Source organism: Nycticebus coucang, chromosome 9, assembly GCF_027406575.1.
Source record: "Nycticebus coucang isolate mNycCou1 chromosome 9, mNycCou1.pri, whole genome shotgun sequence".
Classification (NCBI taxonomy): domain Eukaryota; kingdom Metazoa; phylum Chordata; class Mammalia; order Primates; family Lorisidae; genus Nycticebus; species Nycticebus coucang.
The window spans coordinates 41,431,483-41,454,820 of NC_069788.1; the positions used below are offsets into that span (position 1 = coordinate 41,431,483).

The 23,338-nt window shown below is 38.0% G+C and overlaps 1 protein-coding gene across 2 annotated transcripts in view; it reads right to left on the minus strand.

Moving 5' to 3' along the window:
- The window catches only part of ZFAND3 (zinc finger AN1-type containing 3), a 390,125-nt gene that overhangs the window by 77,949 nt on the left and 288,838 nt on the right, over positions 1–23,338 (minus strand). For both annotated transcript variants that reach the window (XM_053603532.1, XM_053603533.1), the window contains exon 3: positions 20,655–20,837. In XM_053603532.1, the coding sequence (XP_053459507.1) occupies positions 20,655–20,837 (183 nt within the window). The remainder of the gene's footprint in view (positions 1–20,654; positions 20,838–23,338) is intronic.

A 23,338-nucleotide genomic window follows, 5' to 3' on the forward strand; every position in this document is an offset into this window, starting at 1 on the left:
AGGAATATTTCTGTTCTTCTATTAAAGATACCATACATAATGTAGTACAGTGGATTGCATTTGCAATTCCACATGAAAGCCAGGAAATGATATTCTTCAGCTGTATTCCCAGGAAGTAAAAATTGTAACACATTTGCAATAGGGCAGATTTTCCTGAGGAAATAGTACTGATTTTAGCCCTGTAAAGGAAAACATGGTCAAATCTGCATACTCACATCATTGTAACTTGCAAAAACAGGACTAAATAAAGGTATCCCATTAACTAAGTAGCAGAATTCTTAAAAATTTTCAGCCTCCTCAAAAGTTACTGAGCCAAAAACCGTAAGCTACCTACTCATGTAGTACTTAATCCCATAGGCTAGCTGATTCAAGGAGGGTGTAAAGAACACTGACTTGAAGGATGGCTGCAGTAAGCTTAGCAATCCCTTTAAACACTCAAAATCCAAGGCTGAGTAAATATAGAAAAATACTATTCCTCCTTTACCTTGAAATAGAAAACAACAATTTACCTTGAAAGGTTTTGTTTAAACAGCTGTAATGACTGGTTATTTTTGGCTCCTACTTCATTAACCCTCCCTGGCTACAGTTAAACCATCTGCTTAAAACATATCAATTAGAAAAAAAGGACTGTCAAGGAATACATCAACTAAAAACTGCCAAAAGCTCAATGATCTAACAAATATTCTACTATCAGCCCTTTCATGATAACTGCAAAACATTAATACACAAAAACAGTCATTCCTCTTGCAGATTTATAACACTTCAATTTTCTTGCTTAATTAACATGACATTTCCATAACAGTGTCTAATTACTTACCAAGAAAAGGCACTGTGGGCTAATTAGAAATGCATCATCCTTTTTTAACCAGCTTGTCAATTATACTCTATTATAATCTGTATATTGTTTACCTTTGCAGCATCTCACTTTTCCAAGTTTACAGTTCCAAAGGTGATTTTGGACAACAAATTCAAGAGCTACAACTCTCTCCCAAATGTAAAAATTCAGAATATCTTATTAAACATTTCTTGATGAGGCTTCTCAAAAATACCAAAAAGCAAGAAACAAAACTATGCAAACATATATAGAGAATAAACTACACTGTGATGGGTCTGTGTTAAGAATGTGTAGGGCGACGCCTGTGGCTCAGTCGGTAAGGCGCCAGCCCCATATCCCAAGGGTGGCGAGTTCAAACCCGGCCCCGGCCAAACTGCAACCAAAAAATAGCCGGGCCTTGTGGCGGGCGCCTGTAGTCCCAGCTGCTCGGGAGGCTGAGGCAAGAGAATTGCTTAAGCCCAGGAGTTGGAGGTTGCTGTGAGCTGTGTGAGGCCACGGCACTCTACAGAGGGCCATAAAGTGAGACTCTGTCTCTACAAAAAAAAAAAAAAAAAGAATGTGTAATTATCTTCTAAAATTTTCAAATAATTTATATTTCTTCAGCAGCAAAATATTCCTTCTTTACAAACCTTAAAGAATTGATGATAATAAATGAACATCAGGTGCAGATCAGAATGTGTAAGAAAATGGCATCTCTTCAGAAAAGAAAACTCTATACACCCTACACCAACAATTCATGAATTATTTTAATCAGAAAGGACATACCTAACCTGTCTACATAAAGTTTAAAAAGCACCATCAATTGGCCGGGCGTGGTGCTCACGCCTGTAGTCCCAGCGCTGTGGGAGGCCGAGGCGGGTGGATTGCCTGAGCTCAGAGGTTCAAAACCCATATGAGCAGCAGTCAGCCAGAGTAAGACCCTGTCTCTACCAACAACATCAAAAACAGCCAGCACCGCAGGAGAAAGAAGAAAATCAACAAAAAAGGAGTACTTCAAAAACAAACATGAACAAGCACACTGAAATTAAAAATAAAAAAAAAAAATTAAAAAAAAAAAAAGCACCATCAATTAAAAACAAGGATACATAAAGATACAATGAGTGGGAATCAAAGTTTATAGGAAATCATCAGCTCAAATAATAGCCCTCCCATTGTTTGAAATGAAACTTTCAAATTAAACAACTTACAAAGCTTGTTATAAAATCGAAACTTTAATCTCTCAAATTAGAAATTCTAATCCTAGGCCAGGCAAGGTGGCTCATGCTTGTAATCCTAGCACTCTGGGAGGCTAAGGCAGGAGGATTGGTTGAACTCACCGGTTTGAGATAAGCCTAACCAAAGTGAGACACCTCCCCCTCCCATCTCTACTAAAAATAGAAACATTAGCTGGGCATTATGGCAGGTGCCTATAGTCTCAGCTACTTGGGAGGCTGAGGCAGGATGATTGTTTGACACCAGAAGTTTGAAGTTGTGTGACTAGGATGAAGCCATGGCACTCTTGTCCTGGTGACAGAGTAAGACAAGACAAGATGAAATGGGGGGTGGGGGGGAAGAGTTTTGCAAGTAGGCAGAAGTAAGCACCAATTGACCTACAGGGTCAGATCCATCAGGGTGACAGCAGACTTTTCTGCTGAAATTTTCCAAGCCAGAAAAGAAAAGTCATCTACCTTTAACCTTCTTAAACAAAATAAATCGCAGCCCAGAATTCTATACCCTGCTAAGCTAAACTTTAAAATTGATGGAGAAATGCAATCTTTTACTGATATATAAATGTTGAGGAAATTCACCACAACAAGACCAGCTGTATATACAGGAAATACTTATACCTGTTCTCCTCACTAATCATCACAATGGACCACCAGCAAAGCAAACACCCAGAAACTAAAGAACAAAACCTAGCTTCCTCAATGATGCAAAGGATAAAACGAGGCAATGGACTTTCACAAAATAAGATAAATAGAACTCTACCACATTTATCAATTCTTTCAATAACTGTAAATGGCTTGAATTCCTCACTGAAGAGGTACAAGCTGGCTGACTGGATTAAAAAAAAAAAAAAAAAAAAGTACAAGACATCCACATGCTGTCTCCAGGAAACACACCCAACCTTCAAAGACAACGAAGATTCAGGATTAAGTAGTAGAAAACAGTATTTCAGGCAAATGGGATAAAACCCATATAGCTAAGGCAGTTCTTAATAATAAAAACAAAGCTGGGGGCATCACCATACCAGAGTTTAGGCTATACTACAAAGCATAGTGGTCAAGACAGCATGGTACTGGCACAAAAATAGAGACATAGACATTTGGAATCGAATAGAAAACCAGGAAATGAAACTAACTTCTTACAACCACCTAATCTTTGATAAGCCAAATAAGAACATACCTTGGGGGAAAGACTCCCTATTCAATAAATGGTGCTGGGAGAACTGGATATCCACATGTAAAAGACTGAAACTGGGGCAGCGCCTGTGGCTCAGTGAGTAGGGTGCTGGCCCCATGTGCCGAGGGTGGCGGGTTCAAACCCAGCCCTGGCCAAACTGCAACCAAAAAATAGCCGGGCGTTGTGGTGGGCGCCTGTAGTCTCAGCTGCTCGGGAGGCTGAGGCAAGAGAATCGCGTAAGCCCAGGAGTTGGAGGTTGCTGTGAGCCATGTGACGCCACGGCACTCTACCGAGGGCGGTACAGTGAGACTCTGTCTCTACAAAAAAAAAAAGACTGAAACTGGACCCACACCTTTCCCCACTCACAAAAATTGATTCAAGATGGATAAAGAACTTAAATTTAAGGCATGAAACAATAAAAATCCTCAAAGAAAGCATAGGAAAAACACTGGAAGATTCTGGCCTGGGGAAAGACTTCATGAATAAGACTGCTATGGCAATTGCAACAACAAACAAAAATAAACAAATGGGACTTCATTAAACTGAAAAGCTTCTATCCAGCTAAGGAGACAACCACCAAAGCAAAAAGACAACCTACACAATGGGAAAAGATATTTGCATATTTTGAATCAGACAAAAGCTTGATAACTAGGATCTATAGAGAACTCAAATTAATCCACATGAAAAAAGCCAACAATCCTATATATTAATGGGCAAGAGACATGAATAGAACCTTCTCTAAAGAAGACAGATAAATGGCTAACAAACACATGAAAAAAATCCTCATCATCCCTATCTATTAGAGAAATGCAAATCAAAACCATCCTGAGATACCATCTAACCCCAGCGAGAATGGCCCACGTCACAAAAATCTCAGAACTGCAAATGCTGGCATGTATGTGGAGAGAAGGGAACACTTTTACACTGCCGGTGGCACTGCAAACTAGTACAACCTTTCTGGAAGGAAGTATGGAGAAACCTCAAAGAACTCAGGCTCGACCTCCCATCCTTGCACTACACTGTTTATTGCAGCTCAATTTACAATCATCAAAATGTGGAAACAGCCTAAATGCCCACCAACTAAGGAATGGATTAATAAGCTGTGGTATATGTACACCATGGAATACTATTCAGCCATTAAAAAAAATGGAGACTTTACAGCCTTTCTATTAACTTAGATAGAAGTGGAATACATTATTCTTAGTAAAGCATTACAAGAATGGAGAAGCATGAATCCTATATACTCAATTTTGATAGGAGGACAATTAATGACAATTAAGGTCACAGTGGGGGTGGAGGAAGGGGAGAGCAGAGAGAGAAAGAAGGAGGAAGGGGTGTGGAAAGGAAAAGCAGAGGGAAGGAAGAAGCAAGGGGGTGGGGTTTTGGTGTGTGCCACACCAAGAGACGATTGTAACAGGGTCTTTACCTAACAAATGCAATCAGTGTAACCTGGTTTCTTGTGCCCTCAATGAATCCCCAACAATAAATTAAAAAAAAAAAAAAGAAGAAGAATCTGTATGCACTATCTTTATTGAAGGTTTTGAAAGTTATACTGTATAAATTACCCTTGTATGTACTTGCATAACAGATATACTAACTTAAAATTTTTTTCATCTTTTAAGAAAAAAAAAACTAAACTAAAAACTTCTACACTTAGAACTGGAACCAGACAAGGATCTCCACGAATATTCAACATAGTTCTGGCACTTCTAGCCAATGCAATCAGGCAAGAGAAGGATACAAAGGGCATTCAAATGGGGACAGAGGAGGCCAAACTCTCACTCTTTGCTGATGACATGATCTTATACTTAGATTACCCCAGAAACTCAACCACAAGACTCCTGGAAGTGATCAAGAAATACAGTAAAGTCTCCGGGTACTCCCTTGGTGTGTGTCACACTTTATGGGGGCAAGACATGATTGCAAGAGGGACTTTACCTAACAATTACAATCAGTGTAACCTGGCTTATTGTACCCTCAATGAATCCCCAACAATAAAAAAAATAATAATAAAAAAAAAATTAATGTCCACAAATCAGTTGCTTTTGTATACACCAGTAACAGATAAGTCGAGAAGCAAATCAAGGACACAATTCCTTTCACAGTAGCTTCAAAGAAATGAAATATTTAGGAATATGCCTAAAGAAAGAGGTGAAGGACCTTGTACAAAGAGAATTATGAAACCTTAAGACAAGAAATAGTAGAAGACATCAACAAATGGAAGAACATACCATGTTCTTGCCTGGGAAGAATCAACATTGTTAAAATGTCTATATTACCCAAAGCAATCTACAGATTCAATACAATCCCCATTAAAATACCAACACCATACCTTGAACAACTGGAAAAAAAGTACTTCATTTTGCACAGAACTAGAAAAAAACCCATACAGCCAAGGCAATTCTCAGTAATAAAAACAAAGCCAGAGGCATCACTCTACCAAACTTCAGGTTATAGTATATAAGTCCACAGTGATCAAAATAGCATGGTATTGACAGAAAAAGAGAGAAAGAGACATATAGAATAGCACAGAAAACCAAGACATGTAACCAGTCTCTTAGGGCCATCTGATCTTTGAAAAACCAAACAAAAGCGTACAGCAGGGAAAAGAATTCCTATTCAAGAAATGATGCAGGAAGAACTGTATAACCACAAGTAAAAAACAGAAACTGGACCCACAACATTCACTACTTACAAAAATTGGCTCAAAATAGACAAGAGATTTAAATCTAAAACATAAAATAATAAAAATCTTAGAAGAACATATGGGAAAAACTCTTGATTTTGGACTTGGGAAAATTTTTATGAAGAAGACTTCAGTGGCAATAACAACAAAAACAAACAAATGGGACGTAATTAAACTGAAAACCTTCTGAACTAAGGACACAACAATTAAAGCAAAGAAGACAGAATGGAAAAAGATATTTGCATGGTATGAAACTGACAAAGGGTTGATAAACTACCCTGTTTCCCCGAAAATAAGACAGTTTGCTCCCAAAGACGCGCTAGGTCTTATTTTCAGGGGACGTCTTATCTTTCCTGTGAGTAGGTCTTATTTTCGGAGGATGTCTTATTTTCGGAGGATGTCTTATTTTCGGGGAAACAGGGTAGAATCTACAGAGAACTCAAATTAATCAACAAAAAAAGAGCAAACAATCCTACCTACCACTGAGGAAGACAGACAAATGGCTAACAAACATATGGAAAAAAATGCTCATTGTCCCCAATCATCAGAGAAATACAAATCAAAACAACCCCGAGATATCACCTAAACTCAGTGATAATAACCCATAGCACAAAGTCTCAAAACTGCAGATGCTGGCATGGATAGGAAGAGAAGGAAACACTTTTACACTGTCAGACTACAAACTAATACAACCTCTTTGGAAAGAAGTATGGAGTATCCCTAAAGAACACATTTGATCTCCCATTTGATCCTACAATTTGACTTCCCATTTAATTCTGCAATCCTATTAGTAGGCATCTATCCAGAAGAAAAAAAAATCATTTTATCATAAGGATATCTGCACTAGATTGTCTATTACAGCTCAATTTAGAATCACCAAAATTTGGGAACAACCTAAATGCCCATCAACCCAGGAATGGATTAACAAACTGTGGTATATGTATACCATGGAATACTATTCAGCCTCTAAAAATGGAGACTTTACATTTTTGGTATTAACCTGGATGGAGTAGAAACATATTCTTCTTAATAAAGTATCACAAGACTGGAGAGCAAAAATCCAAAGTACTCAATTCTAATAGAAGCCAGTAGATGATCTAATACACACCCACATAAGAGAAAACTCAAATCAATTCAAGTGGGTGGGCTTCCACTTAATGGGCACAATGTTAGGGTGTATGGCACATGTCTTGGAGGTGAGACACAATTATAAGAGGGATTCTACCTAACATTGTAACCTAATTCTTTTTACCCCCAAATTAACCTAAAAATAACAAAAAAAAAAAAAGAAAGAGCAAGAAAGAAAAAAATCCTAATCCTAACTCAGTGTATGATCTTTCATATAATTTATATCTAAATTAGGGGTTTATGAGAAGAGGATTTTCAAAATAGGTCAAAAATTGCTATTGGTAGCTTATCTATTTTGTTTATAAGAGCTCCTCAAAATTTCACTATCACTCTACCTTAACTCCCTTAAATAATTAGTCATGCCTTAGAAATATTGCAGGTTTGATTCCACATCACTCCAACACAGGGAATACTTCAAGTCCAGGTCATTATGAATTATTTGGTTTCCCAGTGCATATAAAAGTTACATTGACCCTATACTGTAGTTTAAATGTGCAACCAGCATTATGTCTAAAGAACAATGTGTATACCTTAATTTTAAAATAATTTATTGCTAAAAATTGCTAATGGTCATCTGAGCCTTTAGCAAGTTATAATTGTTGCTGATGGAAGGTCTTCCCTTTATGTCTGCTAACTGATCAGGTAGTGAAGACTGGGATGACTCTGGGCCTTTCTTAAAATAAGACAATAAGGAAGCCCACTACAATGACTAACTGTTCCTTTCACAAAAGATTTTTCTGGTAGCATGTGATGCTGTTTGATAGCATTTAACCCACAGTAGAACTTCTTTCAAAATTGGAATAAATGTTCTAAAAACACATTGCTGCTCTATCAACTAACTTTATAGAATATTCTAAACCCTTTGTTCTTATTTAATAGGAGTAGATCCCATCTCAAGAAATACTTTCCTACTTCATCTGTGAAAAGCAGCTCCTAGGCTAGATGCCATGACTCATGCCGGTGGCAGGAGGACTGCTTGAGGCTAGGAGCATGAACAGGTAGTGACTGGGTTCCCAAAAGCGACCACATCGTCACTTGCAGGGCAGACCGCAATGCCTATGTCTGGAGTCAGACAGATGGTGTCTGGAAGCCAACCCTGGCAATCCTGAGAATTAATTGTGCAGCTACTTTGGTGAAATGGTCCCCCTTTAGAGAACAAATCTACTACGGGAAGCAGAGCACGACTCATTTCTGTTTGTTACTTCAAGTCTGAAAATAACTGGTGGGTAAGTAAACACATTAAAAAGCCGATTCACTCCACAGTCCTCAGTTTGGATAGGCATCTCAACAATGTTTTGCTGGCAGCAGTATCATGTGACTTCAAATGCAGAGTGTTTTCTGCCTATATTAAAGAAGTGGATGAAAAGCCAGCCAGTACACCCTGGGGCAGCAAGATGCATTTTGGTCAACTGATGTCAGAGTCTGGGGGCAGTGGCACAGGAGGCTAGGTCCATGGGGTCTGTTTCTCCACCAGTGGGAGCTACCTGGCCTAGGTCAGTCATGACAGCACTGTGTCTGTTGCTGATGCTTCAAAAAGTGTACACGTCTCAACTCTGAAAACAGAGTTCCTACCACTGCTGAGTGTATCATTTGTCTCAGAGAATAGTGTTGTAGCTGCCGACCATGACTGCTGCCCAATGCTCTTTAACTATGATGACCGTGGCTGCTTGACCTTTGTGTCCAAGTTAGACATTCCAAAACAGAGCATCCAGCGCAGCATGTCTGCCATGGAACATTTCCGCAACGTGGACAAGACGGCCAGGACCGAGGACCGCAATACAGCCCTGGAGATGCTGCCCGAATAGCATCACTCAAGTGTCTACTTATGAGATGGACAAGCAAGATTGTCACAAATTTTGCACTACTGGCATTGATGGAGCCATGACAATTGGGATTTCAAGACCTTAGAATCTTCTATCCAGGGCCTCTGGATAATGTGAAGCTGAGTGAGCCTCTGCCATCCAGCATGACAAACAGTGGCTGGCCACAGCTCTGCCTTTGGATGGTGAGGAAAGCCAGCCCCAAGGAAACACTGAAAACACATATCGTGCAAATATTGTGTGTTTTATTTTATTTATTTATTTATTTTTTTCAGACAGAGTCTCACTATGTCACCCAGGGTAGAGTGCCATAGTGTCACAGCTCACAGCAACTTCCAACTCCTGGGCTTAAGCAATTCTCTTGCCTCTGCCTCCCAAGTAGCTGGGACTACAGGCGCCTGCCACAACGCCCAGCCATTTTTTGGTTATAGTTATCATTGTTGTTTGGCAGGCCCAGGCTGGATTCAAACCTGCCAACTCTGGTGTAGGTGGGTGGCGCCTTAGCCACTTAAGCTACAGGCGCCAAGCCTATTGTGTGGTTTTGTTTGAGTATAAAATTGGTGAAAGTATTGTTTTGTTTTGTTTTTTTTTGTTTTTTTTTTTTGAGACAGAGTCTCACTCTGTCGCCCTGGGTAGAGTGTTGTGGCATCACAGCTCACCGCAAGCTCTCAACTCCTGGGCTTAAGCGATTCTCTTGCCTCAGCCACCCAAGTAGCTGGGACTACAGGCACCCACCACAACGCCCGGCTATTTTTTGGTTGCAGTTCGGCCGGGGCCGGGTTTGAACCCACCACCCTCGGTATATGGGGCCGGTGCCTTACCGACTGAGCCACAGGCACTGCCCAAAAGTATTATTTTTTTTAAAGCAGCAGTGATTTTTTTATTTTTTGGCTATTTCATTCCATTCTTGACCAAAGCTTCTCTTTAAGTAGTTTATTATGGAGAATTGTCACACTAACTTAAAGGAAAGGGTGAGGGAGATAATGCAAATTTGTCCAATAGAAAATTAAATTAAAATACTGAAAAAAAAAAAAGAAACACTAGAAGTCTATTAAATTACAAGATCATATACACATTAAAGGAGAAATACCATAAAATCAACAGATGTTGAAAAAGCATTTTGTAAAATTTAAGACCCATCACTAATTAAATTTTGAAAAGGAAATTAGCAAGTTATAAGTAAGAGTTTCTTTAATCTGATAAAGAAAATCCACAAGAAAATGATAGCAAACACTGCATCTATGGAATATTATTAGGAAAACTAATGTAGTTTCGTTATAGTCAGGAATATGAAAAAGGTCTATAAAGCTACAGGGAAGAAATTCTAGCAGGAAATGTATATGGCCTATTTTAAGAAAATAAATCAAATGATAAAAATAAATTCAATTAATAAATTAAAATATATAAAAATAAATCTTTACTCAAGAACACATAAAAATGCTTGAATAAAGAAAAACTATATTCCTATATGGAAAAACCTAATAGTTTATTAAAATGTCAACTGAATCCTAAATAAATCTATATATTCAATATAATCCCAATCAAAATCACGCTGTAATTTTTAAAAGAACCTGACAAGCAGAACATAAAATTCATTAAGCAGAGAAAACACAAAAGAATAGCCAACAAAATTTAGAAAAAAATAAAGGAGATTAGACCTATCAACTATTAATATATACCACAAAGCTACAGTCCAGTTTTAAAAATATATAAGTAGAACAAAACAGCAAAATAAAGAGCCTAGAAATAGATCTATGTTTATGTAATAGTAACAGCATTTCAAACCAGGACTAGTTAATGAATAATTTTGGGATAAATGGTTATCCATTTGAAAAAAAATAAATAAATAAAGATAAATCCCTCATACCTCACAGCATATACAAAATAAGTTCCAATTGTGTTCAGAGCTAAATATAGAATAAGATAATCTATAAAAGTATTAAAAACATATAAAGTATTTTACAACTCTGTGATTCAGAAAGTCTTCGTAGATACAAATCTAGAAGACAAAAGACCAAATGACTTAAATTTAAAAAAGAATTAAAATTTTAAAAAATTATAATGGAATACAAGGCACCCAAATCACAATGAAAAGTAACATACTAGGAAAAATATTAAATACACACACATATATACATATACATACATATATATACATATATATAAAACAAAGACTTATTTGTCCAGAATATATAAGGGCTTCCTACAAATCACTAAGAATAAAACAGTTAATAAAAAATAAATAGGCAAAGAACGACAAAAGGCAAATCACTGGAGACTTATAAATAGCTAATAAACATATAAACGGTATTCATTCTTACTATCAGAAGTCAGGAAAATTCGAGTTAAAATGAGCTGCTCTTTTACCCAACTTGCCAAAAACAAAAATAAAAAGGAACGCCTAATGTTGGCAATGACATTTTATACAATCACTCTCAAACATTATTCTTAGTAGTATAAAGTGGTACAGTCGCTTTGGAGAGTAATATTGTCATGCATATAAAAATTTAAAATACACACTTTCTCTGACTTGTTAATTCCTCTTCCTTATATTTATCATGGAAAAATAACACGTATACCATTAGTCATGTACAAAAAGTTTACTTGATATGGTTTGTAATGGTGACATCTTAGAAACAGCTTCAAAAGAAAATAATTTTTAAAAGACAGCAATAGTATAGTAATAAAGAACACTACACAGCAATTTAAATGGTGGCTTAGGCCTGTAATCCTAGCACTCTACGAGGCCAAGGTGGGTGGATTGCCTGAGCTCAGGAGACTGAGATCCGCCTGAGCAAGAGTGAGAACCCTGTCTCTAAAAAATAGCCAGGCCTTGTGCTGGGTGAGTCCCAGCTACTTGAGAGGCTAAGGCAAGAGGATCACTTTAGCCCAAGAGTTTGAGGTTGCCGTGAACATGACACTCTACCAAGGGGAACAAAGTGAGACTCTGTCTCAAAAATAAATAAATAAAATAAAATGAAATAAAGGGGGGAAAAGCAAGTTATAAAACAGTACATATAGTACACTCTCATTTACATAAAAATAAACAAAATCTTACATATATAAACATGAACAAATATTTGCACAGAAAAGAAATTATAACCCAAAACAAATAAACAGTGGTTATTTCTGGGGAAAGTGGGAATTCGATGGTGGTGGTGATATTAAAAGAGTATTTTCAGGCCAGTACTGGTGGCTCATGCCTATAATCCCAGCACTTTGGGAGGCCATAGTGAGACCCCATGTCTTTACAAAAAAATTTTAAAGTGAGCAGCATGTGAGGGCACGCACCTGTAGTCCCAGCTACTTGGGAGACTAAGGCAGGAGAATCGCTAGAGCCCAGGAGTTTGAGGGTGCCGTGAACTATGATTGTGCCACTATATCCCAATCAGTGAAATAGGAGTCTTATCTCTTAAAATAATATTTTCACCTTCTATTCCATCTAAACCTTTGTCTCTATAATATAAAAATGAGAATGTGGTCACACTTTACTTGCATAGTTAAGAACAGAATTAAAAGTTACCAAAGAGAAAAAATAGCCAACAAATAAATAACTTAAAAAAATCACAGTTTTGCTTTAATTTGGTTCTTGTTTTGACTACAAGTTGAAGGTCAAACGATATTACAAATACTTTAACAAGTTCCTATCCAGCTAACATGGAACAGAAATAATTTCTGTTAAAACAAAACAAAACACTGCTGAACTGCTAAATCCTGCATTTTGACAAGGATTAACTTAATGGTTCCACACATTGATTCCTGGTAAATTACAGCCAATCATTCAATTCAATACAGTATATAACCAAACATCATCATACTGTACACTTCAAGGTATCAATCTTTTTAGAACATAGTCCTAATAAAAAGCAGCATGCTTTACAGAGCCAGTTTTAGGACAAATAAATAAATGCACTAGGGGAAAAAAACTCTTTAAATTAGAATCAAAAGAGATATTAAAGTTTGGGCATTCCTCATTATGGGAATGAATCTTCTACTTTGAGACCATTATATATCAGAAAAGCTCCATAAGCTGTATAATTATCTCTGATAAACAGCCTGATGCCTTGAGCTTCATTAGAGAAAAGGGAAGAAAAAAGACACACATACACACACACAAAACTAAAAAAAAAAACTCCCTGTCATATTTCACTTAAAACCAACCCAGCAGGAAGTCATAAAATATTTTTTAATAGGTAATATTTTCTAAATGCTCTACATAAGAAGCCAGCGTGTTTTGACAATTATTGGGCCAACATCCTAAAGTGGGCATACTCTGAAAAAGGGAAAACTGGTTTCATTTGGAGATCCTTAGAAATTTAATTGGTAAAAACAAACAATTAAATTAAAAGTTTAGCCACTTGGTAGCAGTAATATTAAGTTTCCAGGGTACAGAAAACAGCTTCCCAGACAGAAAAATGAAGATGAGTAGCCAATGAAGCCCAATGCACATTCAAAGATCCAGGGGCAGTCTAACAAGGACATATGTTAAAAGGCACTGTTTTCCTTAAAAAACAACCACCAACCACCCCACCACAGGGTGGCGCCTGTGGCTCAAAGAGGTAGGGTGCCGGCCCCACATGCCAGAGGTGGCAGGTTCAAATCCAGCCCCAGCCAAAAACTGCAAAAAAAAACAACAACCAAAAAACCAACCCTTTAGCAGAGCTAAGATATCACCAGAAACCAGTTTCCAAGAAAACAATGGAAATCTCTTTGTTCAACCAAATAAATTTAACCATAGGTAAAGTATGTTCTCAAATTTCTATTTTGGGAATTAGTGTCACATTAAAAGAAAATCCACTCAGCACTTGGAAGTGAAGTGTTAGTCACTAAAAATCTTCACCAACATTTCTGTTAGTAGGTTCTCACTTTTTCTGTATATATATTTTATTTATTTATTTATTTATTTTGCTACAATAAGAGCATGTCTTAGGTAGATGCAGTAGAGAAAAGTGGGGAAAAAACAGAGTACTATCTTATAGATTCAAAAGGCTTGGAGCTGAGTTGGTCCTGTAGTGTAAGTCAAGGTGGGTCACTATCCAAACCTCCTTTTTCTAATCTGTAGAATAAAAAGGAGAATACCTTCCCTACGTATGCTGCACACTGTCAGAATGATCCTAGGAATATAATTTGTTTCTTAAAGTGCTCTGTAAAACAAGAGTTTGCAAACTTTTTCTCTAGTTTGGATCTAGAGAACCATTGGGTCTCTATAGCCATTTCCCATCATCTCTGCTGTTGTAGCACAGAAGCAGCAATTGACGATACATAAATGAATAAGTGGGGCCATGTCCTAATACAACTTTACTTTGTGGGCGGTGCCTGTGGCTCAATTGGTAAGGCGCCGGCCCCATATACCGAGGGTGGCGGGTTCAAACCCGGCCCCGGCTGAACTGCAACTAAAAAATAGCCGGGCGTTGTGGCGGGCGCCTGTAGTCCCAGCTACTTGGGAGGCTGAGGCAAGAGAATCGCTTAAGCCCAGGAGTTGGAGGTTGCTGTGAGCTGTGATGCCACAGCACTTTACCGAGGGCCATAAAGTGAGACTCTGTCTCTACAAAAAAAAAAAAAAAAACAAAAAAACTTTACTTTGTGAACATAGAAATAGGAACTTCACGTAATTTTTCTATTTCACAAAATACTATCTGATTTTTTTCAATCATTGAAAAATGTAAAAATCATTCTTACCTTGTGAGAAATACAAAACCAGATGAAGGGCTAGATTTGGCTTATGGGCTATAGTTTGCCAACCCCTATGGTAAACTACAGTTTTATGTAGTAAGTGCCAGTTGCTGCTTAATTACTAATATGTGCCTCCACAAAGTTTAGAAGAATGCTCTATATAAGGTAGATCCTCTCTAACTGCTAGATTAGAATGTCAGAATATTTTAAAACAAGTCCACTTTTTGCCATTAATCTTCCTTAACAGCAGGTATCAATAGTCTTCCTATCCTACCTAGAAAGAAACAGACCAGCCAAGGCTTCTCCAACACCTCCATTTCCAACCAATATGCTAATAGGACGGGGAAGGAGGAAACCCAGGTAGGCATATACATCATAACGCTCTTATATCGGTCGTAAGTAGGGATGCTCAGGCCCTTAAAAGCATGAAAAGAAAGCTATGAGATAGAAGGGCACTTTATCATCTTTTAAGTCTAATAAGGTAAGACTCAGAATTAAGGTAAGCAGTCATCTGTCCATCACTGAAGAACAACAACTGATGCCAGTGTTGTTAAGTACAGGCTGACATTATTGTTTCTCTCTTAAAAAGTTGGGTCAAGAAACAGAACTACAAATCACACTTCATCTTCTTTAGGAAACACCTGGAAATAAGGAGATTAGTAAATAGGTAGTAGCAAAAGCAGAAAGAAATGCTTTGTTCTTTTTAAGAAGTTTTCCTACACCCCTTCCTCTGTATGGGCTATAGTTGCATGCAATATCTTTTGGACCATAAATCTTGAGACAGGAAGCTATGGCATGGTAGAGAGCCAGGTCTTTACAGCCAGACTGCTCTGTGATCTTGGGCAGCATACTGAATCACCCTGTGCCTGCATTTTCACACCTGCAAAATGGATATAACAAAAATATCTGCCTTACAGGTTAACTGTAAAGATGAAGTAAGTTAATAGTTTACCCTTAAATGTGGCTTTGAACTGCAGAGGTCCACCTATGTATGAATTCTATTCAACCAAACATATATCAAAAATACACTATTACTCATGTATATGGAGGACTTGAATATGTGCAGATTGAGGTACTTGGGGGAGGGGTTCTGGAACCAATCCCTCAAGTCTACAGAAGAAGGACTATGTATATAAAATACATATAGCAGGGCTTGGCACTTGGTAAGTATTACAGTGTCGTTAGCTGTTACCAGTATTACAGCACTCAAATGCTACAAGTCCTTTAGTCACTATTTGAATTTTGTTTACATTATTTTTAGAAAAGGTTTCTAACGGCTAAAGTTCCAATAATTCTTTTGTAGACACGCTTTGGGAGGGGGAGAGACATGTGCATGCTCAGAGAAATATCACTTAAAGCTTTTCAGTATCTGCGTTATCTGATCTTCAGTCAGGTGTATTAAGTAATTCTTTTGGATAAAAATCAGTCCCATTTCTATGCTTTCCAAACTTTTGTCAATAGTTATTACTCTATATGCAGTCTTTTCAAAACAAAATGTACCCCGATTCTCACCACCTTTCCTCTGATATATTCATTTAACAATAAGAAGTTGAAAGCAGATTAAGAAATACTCATTCTCTTGAACATAAGGGAAAAAATTAAAACCTTTCACTAGGGGCGGCGCCTGTGGCTCAGTCGGTAAGGCGCTGGCCCCATATACCGAGGGTGGCGGGTTCAAACCCGGCCCCGGCCAAACTGCAACCAAAAAATAGCCGGGCGTTGTGGCGGGCGCCTGTAGTCCCAGCTACTTGGGAGGCTGAGGCAAGAGAATCGCTTAAGCCCAGGAGTTGGAGGTTGCTGTGAGCTGTGTGATGCCACGGCACTCTACCGAGGGCCATAAAGTGAGACTCTGTCTCTACAAAAAAAAATAAATAAATAAAACCTTTCACTAGGCACAAAGAAAATGCAACATTTGCACCTCTATGCAACAGTGGATCCATAACTACTAAATAGTTTATAAATTACGTGGCACTTGGATGTGGTATCCCAAACCTATTTTCCAGCAACTCTACTTCTCCACATCTCTCTAAGCAACCTTTTTTTATTTGATGGTGTACTTGAATCTATAGTTAAATCTCCGCAGCAACTTGAATTATGTTGATCAAAAGAAAAAGAAAAAGAAAGAAAGAATATATTTACTGTGCTCTGAACTTCTTTCAAAAATAATTTAATTAATAATTTTTAAAAATTTTTTTGCAGCACACCTAAGATCCTCTCATGGCCATCAGTGGCCATGGTACACCAGTTGAAAACCACTGCTCTGGGGGAAATCTGAGAAGGACAAAGAGATAAAATTATGGTTCCCTTGGGCCACCTGTGGCTCAGTGGGTAGGACACCAGCCCCATATACCGAGGGTGGCGGGTTCAAACTCGGCCCTGGCCAAACTGCAACAAAAAATAGCCAGGCATTGTGGTGGGCACCTGTAGTCCCAGCTACTTGGGAGGCTGAGGCAAGAGAATCACTAAGCCCAGGAGTTGGAGGTTGCTGTGAGCTGTGACACTACAGCACTCTACTGAGGGTGATAAAATGACGCTCTGTCTCTTAACAAAAAAAAAAAATTATGGTCCCTTGAGGATAGATAGTAAATATTAACATAGGTAATTCCTGTGCCTCTTCCTTCATCCTTTTTCTTCTAGGCAGATCATATAGCTAAAGAAATTTGCAAGGTGTAACTGGATCAGGCTGTCTAATCCCACCTGGCAATCTATGAGCAATCATTTTATATCCTGTTGATTGATAAAACACTCACCCTAACAGCTTTAACAAACCTGAGTTATTTTTCTCATCCCCGAAAAGCTGGCACACATCTCTAGTATAGTTACTTTCAAACTAGGTGAGGCAGTAAGGCCCACATAAAGGTTTTGCGAATGGCATGCTTATACTACTAGCTACTGTCTCCTTTCCACCCCCAAATTCTATATGCACCTGTTTGAAAGAACAAACCAGAATTTCAGGGAGAGCCATATGTATTTGAAATGGTGACTTCCTAATGTGTAGGAACTTAATCTTCACCATTTCTATACCCAACACTTAACCCAGTGCCAAACATATAGTAGTAAAAAAAGCTAAATGAATACAAAAACAACTAAAATAGTTGACTAAATAGTTTAATTCAGGTAGTCATCCTCAAGATCACCAAAACCAAATGCCTCATTTTCAATTCAGCAACATTTTCACAATGCTATTTATGTTACCGTGCCTAAAATACAGACTGTGGATTCAAGTTAGCATACTGGAACATGGGTTCCGATGGCAAGCAGTAGCTCTCTAACTGTGAGCAGAACCTACTGAACCTCTCTACACTTCAACTTCTTCTTCTATAAAATTGAGCATAATAAAAACTATCTGCTATCATAGGCTATACTGAAAATTAAATATTACTACATCTGGATGGCTTAGAAGAATGCTTAGACGATAGCAAATACTTCATAAATGTGAACTTCATTTATTCCTAGGTTTTAGGATCTTGACCACTACCTTTAGCTTTCTCTCTGACTTCATTACTTGCCTCTTCTATCTCTTTTTTCCCCTAAATATTAAAGCTTTCACCCAAGCATCGATCCTCATGGCTTTTGGATGATCTCACCCTAGGCAATCTCAGGTAATCCCAAGGCTTCACCTATTGTCTCCATACTTAAGTTGTCACCTTCTCTCAGATTGGCAAATCTCCAGAGGTAGATCTGAAACTGGTACAATTAGACAATCACAATTAAATTGTAGGTTATTTATATATTAAAAGAAAAAAATAGAGCTGTCTATAGTAGTAGCCTAAACAGGCAGGTCATAGAAACAGGAAAAGTTGGATCTTAAGAGGTTCTAGAGTTCAGGACAAATCTAAGCTATGACAGAGGTTGGGGGAAAAGGGTGTGAAGATGGAATCTGGAAAGGAATGAAAAACTAGCCTTTTCTGTATATCCTTAGGGTGCACCAGCCGATTGGCCTAACTCAATTAAAAACTCATTTAACTCTACTTGTTCCCGCCATACTTTGCCATTTGCTATTTAAATACTTGTTAAAATGGATTAACAAGCTGTGGTATATGTATACCATGGAATACTATTCAGCCATTTAAAAAAAATGGAGACTTTACATCTTTTGTAATAACCTGGATTGAGGTGGAACACATTCTTCTTAGCAAAGCATCCCAAGAATGGAGAAACAAGAATCCAATGTACTCAATTCTAATATGAAGGCAGTAGATGAGCTAATACAAGGTGAGAGGTAGGGGAATGAGGTTGCAGGGAGCAGGGAATGAGGGAGTGGGGAGGAGGATGGGATGGGGGTTCACGGCGTATGGCATACCTCTTGGGGGTGGGACACCCAAGAGCTATGGTGGGACACCCCCAAGTTAAGAGGGACTTTAACAAATACAATCAGTGTAATCTAATTCTTTGTACCCTCAATGAATCCCAAACAATAAAAATAAATAAATAAAACAAAATATATATATAAATACTTATTAGGGATTGGTTTCCCCCTGTAAAGTCCGCCTATAGAGAAAATATTTTAGCTTAATGGAGGTATTTTTTTAACCTGTTATAATGATTTTTAATGATGAATCAATAAAGTAACTTTTCGTTACGAATTGGGTTTCCATATACCTTAATTACAGGAAGAGAAACTACTGATCTTGCTAACATTAATATTCTTTTTCTCTACGGCCATTACATTTCACCTTGTGAACTGTGACTTCCTCTGCCCAAAATCATGACTGCTACCTAAAGTCCAAATTGCTTGGCTGGGGACTGACGTCTTTGGCTTGGCCATAATTTACCTTTCCAGCCTTGTCCTCTGTTTTCCTCCATAAATGGCCCCAAAGGAGTAACAAGCCACTGAGGAACTCCCTGCAGAGTTCTTCCACAGCTAATTCTACTCTGTCTAGATTAACCTCTCTTTACAACTTTCTATCCATCTTAAATATCACCTCCTCCAGCAAGCCAATGTCTTTCTTCATAAGTGTTTGTCTTTAATACCTAAGATACTTAAAGGACCATTAATGTGGGTATACGCAAACATGTATCAGGGTTTCTCAACCTCAACATTACCGACATGTTAGGTTGGATAGTTTCTTGTTGTGGAGAGCAGTCCTATGCAATGCAGAATATTCAACAGCATTCTTGGCCTCCAGAACTACCAAATGTTCTAAGGCAGGGAGGAGATGGGAAAAATCGCTCCTGTTGAGAACTGACATCCTATAACAAATATATTTAATTTCCCCTGCCAAACAGTAAATTCTTTGAGGACATGGAATATTATTTTCCTTATTTTATATTCTCAGTATTACCAAATATAATTGTTTATGATAGATGTAGATAAATATTTGTTATCTGATAACCCTTCCAAGTTAGTAGACAGAATATCCCAATCTACCATATTTCTTTCTAGTAATTCATATAATTGAAAATACTAAATTTCAAGCTTAAGTAAAGCTCTTAAAAGGCAAAACCTTCTACACATCACACTATCTCCTCTATAATTTTCAGCAAGTACTATCAGTGGTAGTTATATTCCAAAATAGAGCATTAAAGAAATGAAGTGGATGATGAACTTCCAAATCAGAGTTTTCTATCATTGAAGACTTACACAAGAGTAAAAGAAACAACTTCCTTCTCCCTGTAAGTACCCTATGTTCTACGAAACACAGTGTTACCTCAGATAAATGGTCAGAAACAGTCAAGGCCCAATTAATGACAGAGATAAAGTTTTAATCCAAGGCTTCTAAATCAGAGTTAAGTTTCCTAGATCAGGGGTTCTAAACCCTTGCTGCACATTATAATTCTCTGCAGAATTAAAAAGAACAGATCCTTGGGCTTCCCACAAGACCAATTACATTAGAATCAGAGAATGGTGAATAATAAAATTGTTTTAAAAATCTCCTGTGGTGTCTAACATGCAGTCAGAGCTGAGTGCCAGTGCTCTGGGCTGATTCAAAACTTCATTTACTTTGACAGTTAATACAAAAGGCTGTCTTTTAAGATCTTATAGTTTATGGAATGGCTGAACCTTCTTCAACTTGCTGAGCCTGGGAACTGTAGTCTTTCTCCTGGGATTAGGCATTACTAAGAAAGAAGCTCATGATACAATTTTTAGGCTGTTGTCCCTACTGCCTCTCAGGATCTCAGTACTTACACTCTTCTTTACTCGGTGAAGTTACATTCAATTCTGTCGGAAGAGGCTGCTGGCTGGGACTAAGTGTTGGCGTGGTTATCGAGGTATTATTGTTGTCACTGGTGGTCTCTTCGGAAAACAAATCTGATTGGCCGTTACTTGTACTTGGAGCGGAATCATCGTCTGGTTGTTTCTTTTGAAAATCTGAAAAGGAAGGGTAAGAAAGTCAATTTACTTAAGGAGCTCACAGTCTGAGTATTAGAAAACAACTTAAATGCAGCAATAATAAATACTAACTTGGACAATTTTTAAACAACATGGAAATAAGGCCAGGTGCAGTGGCTCACACGTGTAATCCTAGTGCTCTGAGAGGCTGAGGCGGGTGGACTGCCAAAGCTCACGGGTTCAAGACCAGCTTAAGCTAGAGCGAGCCCTCATCTCTAAAAATAGCCACACCTATAGTGCCAGGTACTTGGGAGACTGAGGCAAGAGAATCACTTGAGCCCAAGAGTTGGAGGTTGCTGTGAGCTATGACACCGAGGCACTCTACTGAGGATGACAAAGTGAGACTGTCTCAAAAAATAAAAATAAAACAAACAAACAAACAAGGAAATAAAACTCTGGTCAGAAACATATAAGATTGGTAGAAGGTACCCAGAGGTAAAGTTTTCCAAAGTTCTCATACTATTCAGAATGGCAGAAACACTAATTTTAATGTATGACTATGCAAAGCCAAGAAGCAATGTTAAAATCTTAAGAGTAATCAGGAGAAGGAGACAGGGAATAAAGAAAAGTTGCTTAGACTCAGTGCCCATAGCTCAGTGGTTAGGGCGCCAGCCATATACACCGGGGCTGGCCTGGGCCTGCTAAACAACAAAGACAACTATAACAACAACAAAAAATAGCTGGGCATTGTGTCAGGCATCTGTAGTCCCAACTACTTGGGAGGCTGAGGCAAGAGAATCACTTAAGCCCAAAAGCTTGAGGTTGCTATGAGCTGTGACGCCACTGCACTCTACTGAGGGCAACATAACAAGACTCTGTTTCAAAAAAAAAGAAAAAAGAAAAGAAAAGAAAGTTGTTCAAACTTTTCCAAAGGAAAAGGGCAGCACGATAAAATAGTAGGGCAAATAGAAAACACATAATAAGATGGTAGAAATAAGTATACATACTACAGCTCAGTAATGGTACCAGAGGTAAACGAACTAAACTTAGCTAAAAGATAGAAAATTCAGATTAAAGTCCAATTATATTCAGCGTGCAAGAGACATACTAAAAACACAAACATGGGAATAAAGAAAATTTTAAAGTAAGAATAACCCTTGAACAACACAGATTAGAACTATGTAGGTCCACTTACACACAGATTTTTTTTTTTTTTCCAACCAAATGCATAAAACATACGGGATTCATGGGATGCAAAACCTGCCTATACCAGGAGGTAACTTTTTATATAATCGGGTTCCTCAGGGCGGACGGGGTCCTGAAGTCACTCCCCCATGGATAACAAAGGATGACGATATGTGTGTATATGTATTTTAAAAACATACTAGGCAAGTCAATATAAATGAAAACAAAGCCAGTATAGCTAGAGTACTGTCAGAATGTGTTGACTTTAAGGCCAAAGCACTGTTAAATGTGAAGAGGATCATTCTATCTGGTAAAAGAAATAATTCACGAAAGCCTCGAAATACAGTTGCCCTCTCCATACAAGCAGGGGATTAGCTCTAGGACTCCTGTGTGTACCCAAATCTGCCGTCAGCCCTGTGGAACGAGTGAATGTGAAAAACTGGTCTTCTGTATATGCAGGTTTCATATCTTGTGTTTTTGATTTGTGCTCAGTAGAAAAAAGGTACATATAAGTGGACTTTTAAAAGTTTAAACCCATGTGGTTCAAACATGAACCGTATATGAAGTGAAAATGGCTTATTTATTAGACTAAAATTTTTCTATAGATCAAGATTTTAATATTACTTTCTCAGAAAAAATAACCAGTAAAATTAGAGATTACTAAACATACGCAGGTTTGAGTATACAACAATTAGAGAATAAATTATTTTCAAACATAGAATACTTATAAAATTGACTGAAACCTGACTAAACCTTGACACACAGTAGGATATAAAGTGAAAGTCTCAACAAATACAAAACAATTAGTACAGTACAGACAATATTACCTGACCATAAAGCAGTCAAATTAAAAAACTGATTTTAAAACTCTAATACTTACAAATTTTAAAAATATACTTTAAACTCTTGGGTCAAATCAAATTATAAAATTAGAAGATACTTATACTTAGGTGATAATGAAATTACCACATATCAACATCCAGTAAAGATAAATATGTATATACATTAACTATACCCCAGTCATTTGCTTCTTTTGGGGGGGGGGGGGAGGGTGGAGACAGAGTCTCATTTTGTCGCCTTCGGTACAGTGTGGTGGTGTCACAGCTCACAGCAACCTCAAACTCTTGGGCTCAAGCGATTCTCTTGTCTCAGCCTCCCAAGTAGCTGGGACTACAGGCGCCTGCCACAATGCCTGGCTCTTTTTTAGAGATGAGGTCTCGCTCTGGCTCAGGCTGGTCTCCGATGTGTGAGCTCAGGCAATCCACCTGACTCAGCCTCCCAGAATGCTAGGATTACAGGTGTGTGCCCCCATGCCCGGCCCCATTCATTTCATTTTTGAAAGAAATGCAGCACAC